This window comes from Dipodomys spectabilis, unplaced genomic scaffold (genome assembly GCF_019054845.1).
Source record: "Dipodomys spectabilis isolate Male_0828 unplaced genomic scaffold, ASM1905484v1 ptg000089l, whole genome shotgun sequence".
Lineage (NCBI taxonomy): Eukaryota > Metazoa > Chordata > Mammalia > Rodentia > Heteromyidae > Dipodomys > Dipodomys spectabilis.
This window is the reverse complement of record NW_024870766.1, coordinates 17,002,285-17,016,083: the sequence shown is the minus strand read 5'-3', so window position 1 is coordinate 17,016,083 and position 13,799 is coordinate 17,002,285. Positions and strand designations below refer to the sequence as shown.

The 13,799-nt window shown below is 37.3% G+C and overlaps 1 protein-coding gene across 8 annotated transcripts in view; it reads left to right on the top strand.

Annotated features, from left to right (window-relative positions):
• Positions 1–13,799, top strand: part of Srpk2 (SRSF protein kinase 2) — a 191,573-nt gene that overhangs the window by 135,969 nt on the left and 41,805 nt on the right. For all 8 annotated transcript variants that reach the window (XM_042684502.1, XM_042684505.1, XM_042684501.1 and 5 more), the window contains 4 exons: positions 4,065–4,173; positions 4,829–4,916; positions 5,175–5,262; positions 7,852–7,958. In XM_042684502.1, the coding sequence (XP_042540436.1) occupies positions 4,065–4,173; positions 4,829–4,916; positions 5,175–5,262; positions 7,852–7,958 (392 nt within the window). The remainder of the gene's footprint in view (positions 1–4,064; positions 4,174–4,828; positions 4,917–5,174; positions 5,263–7,851; positions 7,959–13,799) is intronic.

Genomic DNA, 13,799 nt, shown 5'->3' with positions numbered 1-13,799 from the left:
AAAAATATTCTCTATTTCTTGTTATTTTTTAATTCTGAAAGATATGCCCTGTTTCAAAATTTGGATCTGTTTTGGTTTGTTTTGTGCTTGCTAAGCCGGAACTTTACTACTTGAGCCATGGCCCCAGCTTTTTTTTGCTTTAGTATTCTTCAGATAGGAGTCAGCCTCAGACCGCCTTGCTCCTAATTATGCTTCCATGCATAGCTAAGAGGTGTAGATCACAGTACCTTGCCAAAATTTGGGTTTAACTATTAATGGTTTCTAATTTAATTCTATGTTGTCTAAGAACATTGTTTGTATGACTTGTCTTTTTCTGTTGAAATTTGTTTTTTGTGTATATTTACATGTTATTTTTGGTGAACCATCTGTGTGCACTTAAAAGAGTATTATTGAGTTCAGTGTTCTGAAAATGTCAGTTAGGTTAAATGTGCTCAAATCCTCATATCCATCCTGGATTTTATGCATTAGTTCTGTTAATTTGGGTGATAAGGAATATCATAATCTTCACTAAGATATAATGTATCTGTTACTTTACTGTAGCAAATTTATTTTTACCACCCCTTTCTTTTCTAACTAGTATGTTATGGATGAGTCTCAAATCTTTCCTTAATTCTTTGATAGCTTTCAGTGTTTATGTAAAGAAACCCTACTCTCAGAGTATGAGAGATTAATATCAGTATAAGGAGTATTTACTATATTTTAGCAGTAAATAAAGAGAATTGGCTGAAAAATCCTTCCAAACAATTGTCTACCATGGAGATCTGCCCCCATCCCCCATTAGTTCTAGGGTTTGAACCCTAGTCCTCAAACTAGGTAACTACTGTACCACTTAAACCATGTCCCAGTCCAAGTTCTGAACTTTTGATTTACTCTTACAACAATATCTTTTGCTAGGCAAGGAAGAGAGAGTCATATTTATTTTTTGGCCAAAGAAGGAAAACTTGATTAGTCTTACTTGGAGTCTTGCTACCAGTAGTAGAGCTTTAGTTGTAGTTTTCTTTGGAAGGATAGAAATAGGAGAAACTATGCAGTGAAATTAACAATTGCTTGCCTGTCCATTCTGTTCTCTTTATAGTCCAACCTAAGGGGTGTGTGTGTGTGTGTGTGTGTATGCATATGCATATGGATATGCATGCGCACGCATACTTGCTTCTATGCTGGTTTTGGGATTGAATTTAGGGTCTGAGCTCTGTCCTGAGCTTTTTGTTTAAGATTTGTGCTCTGCCACTTGAACTATATCACCACAGTTTTTCTGACTAGTTAACTGGAAATAAGAGTCTCATGGATGCTGGATGCCAGTGGTTTCACAGCTGTAATCCTAGCTACTCAGGAGACTGAGATCTGAGGATCACAATTCAAAGCCAGCCCAGGCAGGAAAGTCCATGAGATTCTTTTTTTTTTTTTTTTAATATTATTGTGAAAATACTGTCCAGAGGGGTTACAATTACATGAGCAAGGAGTACATTTCTTATCAAGCATTGTTGCCTCCCCTACCAACCCTTCCCGTCTTCACACTCATCCCCCCCTCCCGTCCCCCCTCCGCCTAAATTGTTTTTCCACGTAGCATCTTGTACTTCTCATTGTTGCAATGAGTCAGCCTGTATCCCTATTTAAACAATTTGTTTTTTCCCTTCCGCTCCTCAAATTATACCAACATCAAATACAGTGAAAATAGGGGTTATACCATGGGGGGAGGGACATACCAAGCAACAAAAAAAAAAACACATGGTACCTTATAAATATGTTAGAAACAATAGCAAGAAAGAAAAAAAAACCACTTGTGTCCTTATCTTGGGGTTCATTTTGCTTAACATCATCTTATCTGACCTTTTCTGCTTTTCAGATGTATATTAGTTATTGCAAATAAGGGAAACCATGGGACCTATGTTTCTTTAGGCCTGGCTTACTTCACTTAATATAATTTTTTTCTATTTCCTAACAAATGGGGCAATGTCATTCTTTCTGATGGAGGCATACTACTGTGTATATATACCACATTTTCTTGATCCATTCATTTACTGAGGGGCATCTTGGTTGGTTCCATATCTTAGCTATGGTAAATAATGCTGCAATAAACATAGTTGTGCTAGTAGCTTTAGTATGGTCTTGTTTGTGATCGTTTGGGTAAATGCCCAAAAGTGGGATTGCTGGGTCATAGGGGAGCTCTATGTGGAGTCTTTTGCGGAACCTCCATACTACTTTCCAAAGTGGTTGTTAGCTAGCAAGATCAGTAAAAAGTCCATGAGACTCTTATCTCCAATTAACCACCAGAAAACTGGAAGTGGCTCTGTGGCTTAAGTGATAGAGCACTCACCTTGAGCTGAAGAGCTCAGGGACATCTGGGGTACCATTGTTAATATCTCATCCTCCTATACCATTTCTTTTTTTTTTTTTGGGGGGGGGGTCCAGTTGTGGGGCCTGAACTCTGGGCCTGAGTGCTGTCCCTCAGCTCTTCAGCTCAAGGCTAGCACTCTACTACTTGAGCCACAGCGCCACTTCTGGCGTTTTTCTTTTTGCTTATGTGGTGCTAAGTAATCGAACCCAGGACCTCAGGCATGCAAGGCAAGCACTCTACCACTGAGCCACCTTCCCAGCCCCCTCCTGCATTTCTTGTATGTTTCAAAAGAATGATATCAAATGACTTTCGTAGCTTATTTATTTTATTAAAAATGTGAAGTGAAGCCTGACACTGGTGGCACGTCTGTAATCCTAGCTACTCAGGAGGGCAAGATCTGAATATTACCGTTCAAAGTCATTCCAGGCAGGAAAGTCTCTGAGATGTTATCTCCAATTCACTATCAGAAAACTCAAAGTAGAACTGTGGCTCAACGTGGTAGAGCGCTAGCCTTAAGTAAAAGAGCTCAGGGGCAGTGCACAAGTCTGGGTTCAAGCCCCATGACTGACACCCCCCCCCCCCAAAAAAAAAAGGCAAAATGAAGGCCTTTTCACACCAAATGTCCATGAGTTGTCATTTTGCTCTTTCTTTACAGGATATTCCTATAGTCACTTTCCCATTGATTTCTTCATTTCCAAAGAATGAAGGAGTTTCTGATTGGTGAAAGAGTGATGTAGGCCATGTTGGAGAGTAAATATTATACAATTCCCTATTGGCTGTACATAAACTGCTAGTGTATGAAAAGTTAATTATATATTGTAAACATTAAAACTTGATATGTAAGCACTGTATATTTTTAACCTTTCACTTGGTTAGTTTACTTGTACAGAGCACAAAGATGCATTTTATTATTACTTGGGAAAATACAGTTTGTAAAAGTTAAAAGTTGTAATGTATATGTACATATCTTAGTTTAAAAACAAAACATCAAATTAAGTCATTATTGTGACACATGTTCATAATCTCAGCCCTTGCGAGACTGGAGAAGGAGGATCACATAGTGAGGCCCTGTCTCCCAAAAACAACTCCAACAATATCAATTTACAAAAAGACTTCAAATTATTATACATGCATGGTTTTTTGAACTTTTTAAAGTTAAACAGAAACACAGGAATTCACAGAGTATTTTTCTTTCACTGAAATGTCATGAAAAATGTTATTTTTAAGCATTGTAATTTGATACTGTTATTTAAAGTGTTGTTTAATGACATCAAGAAATATCAGAAAAGACTATCAGATGCTAGTGACCTGTAATCCTAGCTACTTTGGAGGCTGAGAATGATATGTATGATAGTTTGCCCCAGGCAGGGGGGAAAATATTGTAAGAGCCCTTTCTCACCTTGAAGGCTGAGTACAGTAGTGTATAACTGTTTTCCTAGCTCCAACTCATGAAGCCTTCAATAGTGGGATCACAGCCCAGGTGTACTTCTCTGAAGGAAGTGAGACCTATCTCAAAAACAACTTCCTTAGGAAAGGATTGGAGCTATAGCTCAGCAGCAAAGAATAGGCCTAGAAAGTAAAAGGCCCTGAGTAATGTAAAAAAGGAAACAAAAAAAAAGAGGAAGGAAGGAAGAGAGAGAAAGGGAGAAAGAATGAAAGAAAAAGAAAAGAAGAGAACAACTTGCAAAGGAAGAGAAGAAATGACTTTGATTTTGATTTTTTTTTTAAGGTGGCTATCATCCAGTGAAAATTGGAGACCTCTTCAATGGTCGCTATCATGTCATTAGAAAGCTAGGATGGGGGCACTTCTCTACTGTCTGGCTGTGCTGGGATATGCAGTAAGTGTTTCTTTGTTGTTTGTACACATTTCTGGTCTGGTTCAACATCTGTTTTCTAGGACGTTATGGCTGAGGGTTATTCTTACTTCGTTGTGGCATGTGAAGTTCTGCCTATAATAGAAAGGTTGCCCTAAGATTTATCTCCACTAATTTCTTACATTCTTTAAAAAAAAATTACTAACTTCTGAATTTTTTTCCTGAATCTTACTTGCTTTTGAAATTGCTTTTCATTAGGGTCATATTAATTTTCTAGTCCCAGAATAACAGAGAAATAGAAATTAAAAATACATAGCTCTTCCTTTTTTCGTGACATTTTGTGGTATTTTAAGGCCATGGTATTTAATATTAAGCTTCACTGCTGCTCAGTCCAGATATACTTGTACATTGTTTATGTGCATATAAACTAAAAATATGTTGCAAAGAGCACTTTACCTTACTGTATGTGGTAACTTGCATTTTTCTAGTCTACATTAATACGAAAAATAAATATAGAATGGAAAAGGTTAATCCATGCAACTATTATTTAATTGGGGGCCCCCAAATGTGTAAATAATATTTTAAGGAAAAACTTAAAGTTCTTACTTACTGGCTAGATACTATCATAACAGTTACTTCTTCTGCTGATAACATAATTCTACATTTTTTTTTTTTAAAGGGGGAAAAGATTTGTTGCAATGAAGGTTGTAAAAAGTGCCCAACATTATACAGAGACAGCCTTGGATGAAATAAAATTGCTCAAATGTGTAAGTATTGCAAAAATATATATAATGTGAAAAAAGTAAATTACTAATTTCACGAAAGGCTTTTTTATTTTTTGTCGGTCATGTGGCTTGAACTTTGGGCCTGGGCGCTATCAGCTAAAAGGTTCTTTTGATGATGTAAATTAAATTAGAATTTATTTTTTACAAGTTCATTTTATAAGTTTATATGAAAAGTATTTCATGGGTTGTTGTAATTGCAAAGAATCTCCCTTAATTTCCTTTGTTTTTGTTTTTGCATAGGTTCGAGAAAGTGATCCTAGTGATCCAAACAAAGACATGGTGGTCCAGCTCATTGATGACTTCAAGATTTCAGGCATGAATGGAATACGTATCCTTTGCTGCTGGTTGTTTGTTTGTTTGTTTTGTTTGTTTAGTAAGGATTTATTTTTGTATAATAAAGAAGGGAGAAATATAAAAAGGAGAACATTTGCTGCTTCCCATGCAGGAAATTAAGACATGATGGTTGAATTGTACTACAGCATACGTTTTAGTAATGTATATAATCATACCTTTTTAATTATTATTTTTTAGGAACTGTACAAAAGAGTCACACTTCATTAAGTCAGGGTATGAGTACAGTGCATCTTAGGCAATGTCATTTTTTTCTTCACTTTCAGTTCAGTTCAGGCCTGAACTCTGGGCCTGGGTGCTCTTCAACTTAAGGCTAGAGCTCTACCACTTGAGCCACAGTGCCACTTCCTTCTTTTTCTGCTTCTGTGGTGCTGAGGAATTGAACACAGGGCCTCATGCATTCAAGGCAAGCACTCTACCACTGAGCCACCTTCCCAGCCCTCACCATACATTTTTATGAGAAGTGATGTTGGTGTGTGTGCATATGTGCATATCCTAGGGGACTGTTCCTGAGCTGTTGTGCTGAAGGATAATGCTCTACCACTTGAGCCACAGCACCAATTGGAGATAAGAATCTCACAGGACTTTCCTGCCCAGGTTGATTTTGAACAGAGCTCCTCAGATCTTAATATCTTTTTTATTGTTACCTTCAAATTGTTGTACAAGGGGAGGGTTCATTTCACCAATTATGTATGTATATTTACCAGAGTCACATTGTTCTCCCCCTCATTTATCTTGCCCCACCTGTCTCATCAAGCTTCCTAGTTCCATTTTCAAGCATGTACATTGAGTGTTATGACTCTTTCAATCTTCTACCCTCCTCTTCTGACATCCCTCCCCCCAAGTCAAGATATATTTCAAGTTTCTGATATTTTGTTAATGTTTGAAGTGGTTAGTTACACCATGAAATCTCATTCCTGTATATATCATTCTTCAGTCAGTTTGAGTGTGTGTATCATATATTCCTATGGTTTTGTAAGCATTTCGTTCATGTTTATAATTTATAATTATAATTAAATTATAAGTATAAAATAATATAGACAATTATAATATAGTATGTATACTATTTGTATATTGTTATATACAAATACATATTATGTATATTACATATAAGTATGTATAACAATATATAAAATACATATAGTAAATTATAATTTAGGTCTAACAACTACAAGCGAGAGAAAACACATACCCTTTATCTTTGTGAGCCTTGTTCCTCCTAGAGAATGAATACAATTCCATTGAGTGTGTGTGTACACATGCATGTGTGAACACACGCATACATGCACACACGCCCACTTGATTTATTTCTCAGTTGTAGAACATCTGGGCTGTTTCCATAACTTGGATATCCTGAATAGTCCTGCAATTAACATGGATGTATAGGCGTTTTATTGTAGCCTGACTTAAATTCCTTCTTGTAAATGCCCAAAGAATGTTATTCCTGAATCATAGATTGGTTGTTTTCTTTTCTGTTGTGAATAATCTCCATACTACCTCCATAGTGATTGAACTAATTTATATTCCCACCAAAAGTGTATTGATTCCTTTTTCTCCATATTTTCACCATCACTTGTTGGTGTTCTTAATAATGGCCTTTCTGACTGGATTGACATGCAATCTCAATGCTGTTTTGATTTGAATTTCCTTTATGTCCAGGGGATGTTAACATTTCTTCATTGGCCACTTTTACTTCTTCTGAGAATTGTCTGTATTTCCTTTGTGCATTTATGGCTTTGGTTATTGAATCTTTGGAGTTCAGATTTTGAAGCTGCCGGTATATTTCTGGTTATTAGGCCCTTGTTAGAGGTATAGCTGGAGCAGATCTTCTCCCATTCTATAGGCTGTCTTTTTCAGCTTAGTGACTGTATCCTAAAATAGTTTGGAATATACATTAAATAATGCATGATACATAATAAGTGCTTAGTAAAATAGTGTTTAAAAATTTAGGTGAGAGGGGCTGGGAAGGTGGCTCAGTGGTAGAACGCTTGCCTTGCATGCCTGAGGCCCTGGGTTCGATTCCTCAGCACCATATGAGCAAAAAGAAAAAAGCCGGAAGTGGCACTGTGGCTCAAGTGGTAGAGCGCTAGCCTTGAGCTGAAGAGCTGAGGGACAGCGCCCAGGCCCAGAGTTCAGGCCCACGACCGGACCAAAAAAAAAAAAAAGAATTTAGGTGAGAAACAGCAACTTACTGCTTTGATATTTATTAATAGTATTATTATGTAATTTATAAAGAAGGAAATATTTTGCAAGAGACCCTTGTTAGCGGAATAGCTTGAGCAGCTCTTCTCCCATTCTATAGGCTGTCATTTTCAGCTTAGTCACTGTATCCTAAAATAGTTTGCAGTATACATTAAATAATGCATGATACATAATAAGTGTTTAGTAAAATAGTGTTTAAAAATTTAGGTGTGAAACAGCTACTGACTGCTTTGATATTTATTAATAGTATTATTATGTAATTTATAAAGAAGGAAATGTTTTGCAAGAGACACAGTGATGCTGCTTTCCGTAAATGCCTTACTCCAGAAAATATACCCTCAAATGATCCTTAACTACTTCCTAGATGTATGCATGGTCTTTGAAGTGCTTGGCCACCATCTCCTCAAGTGGATCATCAAGTCTAACTACCAAGGCCTCCCAGTTCGTTGTGTGAAGAGTATCATTCGACAGGTGAGGCTTCTGAGAGGGTCCCATACATTCTATCCAATTGGCTAGCTTTCAGCCTGGGCTGTTGTGGCCTTTTTTATATTTCTTTTTTTTTTTTTTCCTTATTTTTTATTTTTATTTTTTCTCCTTATTTTTGCCTGTGCAGTCCAAGGTAGCCTAAAACTCATGATCCTTTTTCCTCAGCCTCCTGAAGAAGGAGGCCTGATTTTCTGCTCTTAATAAAATAATGGATGAGGGCTGGGAAGTTGGCTCAGTGGTAGAGCGCTTGCCTTGCATGCATGAGGCCCTGGGTTCGATCCCTCAGCACCACATAAGCAAAAAGAAAAAAGCTGGAAGTGGCGCTGTGGCTCAAGTGGTAGAGCGCTAGCCTTGAGCTGAAGTGCTGAGGGACAGTGCCCAGGCCCAGAGTTCAGGCTCCACAACCAGACCCCCAAAAAAATGAAATGAAATAAAATAATGGATGAATGACATTTTGGACTCAATCCAGTTTAATTTTTCTATTCTTCACATCTAACTCAAAAAGTTCCATAATGATTTTTTTTCTTTTCTTTTTCTTACATTTATTTTTTTCTCCTGACTTCAAAAGGATGTACCAAAGAGGTTACAATTTAATGTGTCCATCAAGGTGTCTAGTGCACTGTCAGAGTCACCCTTCTATCATTTTTCTCTATCTGTTCCCTCTTCCTAGATTTATTTCACATTTCCCACTTCCTTTCTCATGTATTACATTGAGTATTTTTTGCCATATTTGTCCTATTTCCATTTTTAATTAATCTTCTCTTGCTACCTTTCCCCCCTTATAATCTGGTTTCGCTTTTAGTATTCATTTTCTTAAATTGTTAATTGTATTCCTGTATATACTTTAGTCAACTAAATTTTGTATTTAAGAATATGATTCTATGTGTGATTATATGGGAGGCTGCATCTATGATCTACATAGGAGAGAAAACTCCTTTGTCTTTCTGGGTCTAGCCTTTCTCATTACAATATTTTCCAGATTCATAATTTCATTCTTCCTGATGACTGCATGAAATTCCACTTTGTATGTGTGTATATATGTATATCATATCACATTTTTTGATCCATTCATCCATTGTGGGGTATCTGTGCTGAGTCTATAACTTGGCAATTGTGGACTGTGCTGTGATGAACCTAGGTGTGCTATTGCTTTAGTTGTATCCTGACATGTAGTCTTTCAGATAAATGCCCAAGAGTGTTATTTATTTAATGATAAGCTGTATAAAGTAAGCCATACATGAGTGTCAGGCATACATTGCTTTTGGCATATCAATCTTTTTTAAGGTTTGTGATATGTCATAAGTAGAAATTGTTGTATCTAGCCTACTTAGTATAAAACACTGAACTTAACTTCTACAATAATAATTGTTGTGGTTATTTCCTTTGTTGAGGGGCAGTACTGGGGATTTAACCCAGCCTGTTTTCTAGGCAGGTGCTCTACCATTTGAACCACACTTCCAGCCTTGTATTTATTATTTCTAATTATTCTTGGGTAGAGTGAAAAATCTTAAGATAGCATGAGTTGTTTATAGATTCTTAATTACTAAGGGACTAAATTCTGGGGAATCTAATTTATAACATGGAGATTTTAGTTAACAATACGTGAAATTTTCAAAAAGGAGATCTTACGTGTTTTCACCACACACAAAAAGGTAATGTGACATAATTAATAGGTAAATTTGTTTGTGATCATTAAACAATGTGTACATGTATCAAAACATGACATTACACAGTAAATACATTCAGTAGGTTTTGCTTTGGGTGCCAGTTCTGGGGTTTGAACTTAGGGTCTGGGTGTTTTGTTGTCTCTGAACTTTTTTTGCTCAAGGCCAGCACTCTTCTCCAGTTCTGGCTTTTTGGTGGTTAATCAGAGATAAAAGTTTCATGGACTTTGCTGCCCAAGCTAGCTTTGAACTGTGATCCTCAGATCTCAGTAACTAGGATGATAGTTGTAAACCAGCAGCAGCTGGCCTGCATTCACTTTTTTTTGTTGTTGTTGTTTTGTTTTCAGTTGTAGACCTGGGGCTTGAATTCAGGACCTGGGCATTGTATCTGTGCTTTTTTACTTTAGGCTAGTATTTTACCATGTGAGGCACACCTCCATTTCCTGTTTTATAATTTTTTTGTTTCTGTTTTTTTTTTTATTTATTTCTTTTTTTTTTTTGATGGCTAATTAGAGATAAACATCTCCTTTGAACTACAATCCTCATATCTCAGACTTCTGAGTTGCTAGGATTGCAGTTGAGAGCCATTAGCTTCTGGTGCATTCAGTTTTTATTGTCATCTATACCCGTTATCCCTTGATGTTTGGGAAAAGAGTACTTGGGTCTAGAGAAGGGAAAGACAGTACATATTGGCTTTTTTTTTTTTTTTCTAAATTTTTACTTTATTCAGTTACCTTACCAAAAGAGACCCTCAACTAGGGATTTATTTAGTGAAGATGCTGCAGTAAATATCTGTGGAGTGGAAGTAATGCATAGATGGAAGATATCCTTCTTATTAGCAATGTTTATTAGATTCAGGTTTTTGTTGTTGTTTTGTACAGACTGTTTAAATCTGCTTTCTACTCATTACCCATACTGCCAAAATTAGGAAAGTTGCCACTATGACTTACCCTGAATTACCTGTTACTGTGTAATGGATAATTGCCATGGAACACAATTCTGCAGAATGAGGAATATATCAAGGAGATTGATTGATTTTCTTGAGAAGTGATTAAGAATTTCTCCCCAGTCTCCACAGTCTTAAAGTGCTCTTATATAAATATAAACACTTGTTTGTTTTCTAAAAGTAATGATAAAATTAAATCAACTCTTCTTCAAGGTTTCCTAAATACTATTGCCCATCTTGTGATCAGTTTTTACTTTTTCTCATTTAGCCATAGCAAAAAAAAAAAAAGGCCATCCTGGTGGTTTGAGTAGCTGTAGGGATATTCTGCAGCTCGCCTCTAGGAATTCTGTAGGGCTCAATCTTAGGACTTTGTCTCCTATCTTCTATTTTTTTTTTTTACTTTATAAATCATGAAGTCTATTTTATGTCCACTTTTTCTTTCTTACTGTGGTTTTTGTTTAAATCGTTTTGAGTTTCTCACATAATTTAAATAGAACTTGGCAAGTCCTGGGAAAAATACTGTGTGTATTTAATTAGATTAATTTGTGTATTATGCCAGTTCTGAGGTTTGAACTCAGGGCCACTCAAGTACCACTTGAGCCATGTCTCCAGCCTAGATTTTTGGTGATTGATTAGACTTTTCTTCAAATTACAAATTTCTTCAAATTCTTGAAATTACAACCCTCAGATCTCAGCCATCTAAGTAGGCACTGGCATCTGTCACATTAAAAAATGTTTTTTTTACATTACTGGGACTCAAACTTAGGTTTGTGATTGTGCTAGAGACAATAGGTGTGCTTCCTGCTATTCACCCAGTTTTTCAGTCCTAGCTTTTGCTTTTTATTTTTGCTTCCTTCTTTTGGCATACACCTGGGTGCAGTCCACCTGTTACATGTCCTGGCAGCTAGGATAACAGATGTGCACCATTATGTCTACTTCTTCACTGAGAAAAGGGGTCTATGAATTTCTGACTGGGCTGGCCTTGAACCTCATTCTCTACAGTCTTAGCATCCAAAGTAGCTAAGATTACAGTTGTGGGCCACTAGTCTGGTTTTTGTGGTTATTTTTTTTTTTTTTTTGGAGTCCGGTCGTGGGGTCTGAACTCTGGGCCTGAGCACTGTCCCTCAGCTCTTCAGCTCAAGGCTAGCGCTCTACCACTTGAGCCACAGCGCCACTTCCGGCTTTTTTCTTTTTGCTTATGTGGTGCTGAGGAATCGAACCCAGGGCCTCAGGCATGCAAGGCAAGTGCTCTACCACTGAGCCACCTTCCTAGCCCCTTTGTGGTTAATTTTAAGATAATGTTTCACTTTCTGTCTAGGCACATGCCTGGACTGTGGTCTACCTATTTTTCAGCTTCCTGTAGTTGCTATAATGACAGGCATTCACTACTGTGTCCAGTTTCATTCCATGGAGATGGGAGTCTCACAGACTTTTCTGCCTGGGTTAGCCTGAAACTTGATCCCTCTGATCTCAGCCTTTCACATAGCTTGGGATGATAGGCACCATGCCATTTCATCCAGCTATGGGGTGAGAAACGGTCTTGCAAACTATTCTTCCTGGGCTGAACTTGAACCGCATTTTTCCTATTCTTAGCCTCTTAGGTAGTTAAATTATAGGCATAAGTCACTGGTGTCCTGCAAAGCACAGTTATAGCTCTGGATTTTAAAATTCATCTTTCTCTTGTCATAATTATAAATGAATTTTCATTATCAGATGTGTATTAATTTGTATGTTTTATGTATTATGCCATCTAGTCTTCAGGATGCCACACAGAGGATAAAATTTTCCCCTAAATCTCAGTTACTGTAGTGGTTCTAGAATTTGAATTTAGATGATGCCATTCCAGAATGCATTCTGTTAACTGTGGGGCAGTGTGAAATGTCCTATAGAAAAAGAATTGGAGTTATTTCAAAGCATTTTGTGTATGTGTGAAAAGTGTATTTTTAAGTTTGTGGTAAATGGCTTTTTGATGGCTCAATAATAAAGCAGATAATCTATTTAAAAGTTAATTAGGATTTTTTTTTTGGGTCAGTCATGGGGCCTGAACTCTGGGCCTGGGTGCTGTCCCTCAGCTCTTCAGCTCAAGGCTAGTGCTCTAGCACTTGAGACACAGTGCCACTTCTGGCTTTTTCTGCTTATGTGGTGCTGGGGAATCGAACCCAGGGCTTCATGAATGCAAGGCAAGCACTCTACCACTGAGCTACCTTCCAGCCCATTAATTAGGACTTTATGAAATGGGTAATATTGAAATGTTATGTACTTTGTACTGAGATCTCTAAAACCAGTGTTTTTCCAATCTGCCCTGTATGGTGTAGGCTACCACAGCAAGCTGTCTTGTTTCTTTTCACCATCTGAGTTTGTCTACACTTGGTATTTATTTACCATTGTTACTGTTTCATATATCCTAGTTTTCAGTGAATTCATTATGATTGAACCAATGGACTAGAAGCTTTAATTTTAACTAAGCAGACATTTAAGTACTATTGGGTTTGTTTGGTACATATGTAATTTGGTATTAATTTGAAGTTATCCTCAGAGTGTTGGATCCCTCAGGTCAGAAATCTGGGAAGGAGCTCTCTTTTAAGAGAGATCAGCCTCCTCTTCCAGCACATGCTAGGTAGAGACCAGGTTCAGAGCACAGATGCCTCCATAACTCCTTTCAGCAGTACAGATGCAGGATTTTCTCACCTATTCTTATAAGTTATATGAGCTCTTAAAACACTAGCTTAGTACAATACTTACTGAGGTTTTTTCATTTTCTTCTGTTTTTTTTTTTTCTCAGTCTGAGCATGTCCCTTGTTTTTGTATTTTCAGTATCTCTCCATCCAGTTTAACATAATAGCTTTTTCAGCCAGTTTGTAGAATTTGTCTCATATCTGTTATAATGAAGAAATGAAGATGAGTCAGTGGAAGCCTGAGCTTTATTTTATTTTATTTTTTGTCAGTCATGGGGCTTGAACTCTGGGCCTGGGTGCTGTCCCTCAGCTCTTCAGCTCAATGCTAGTGCTCTACCACTTGAGCCACAGTGCCACTTCCCGTTTTCTGGTGGTTTATTGGAGATAAGAGTTTCACAGACTTTCCTGCCCCCGCTGGCTTTGAACTGGGATCTTTGGATCTCAGCCTTCTGAGTAGTAGGATTACAGGCATGAGCCTGTAAAATATAGGATTATAAGCGTGAGCCACTGGCGCCTGGCTGAGCTTGAGCTTTTGTAGTAG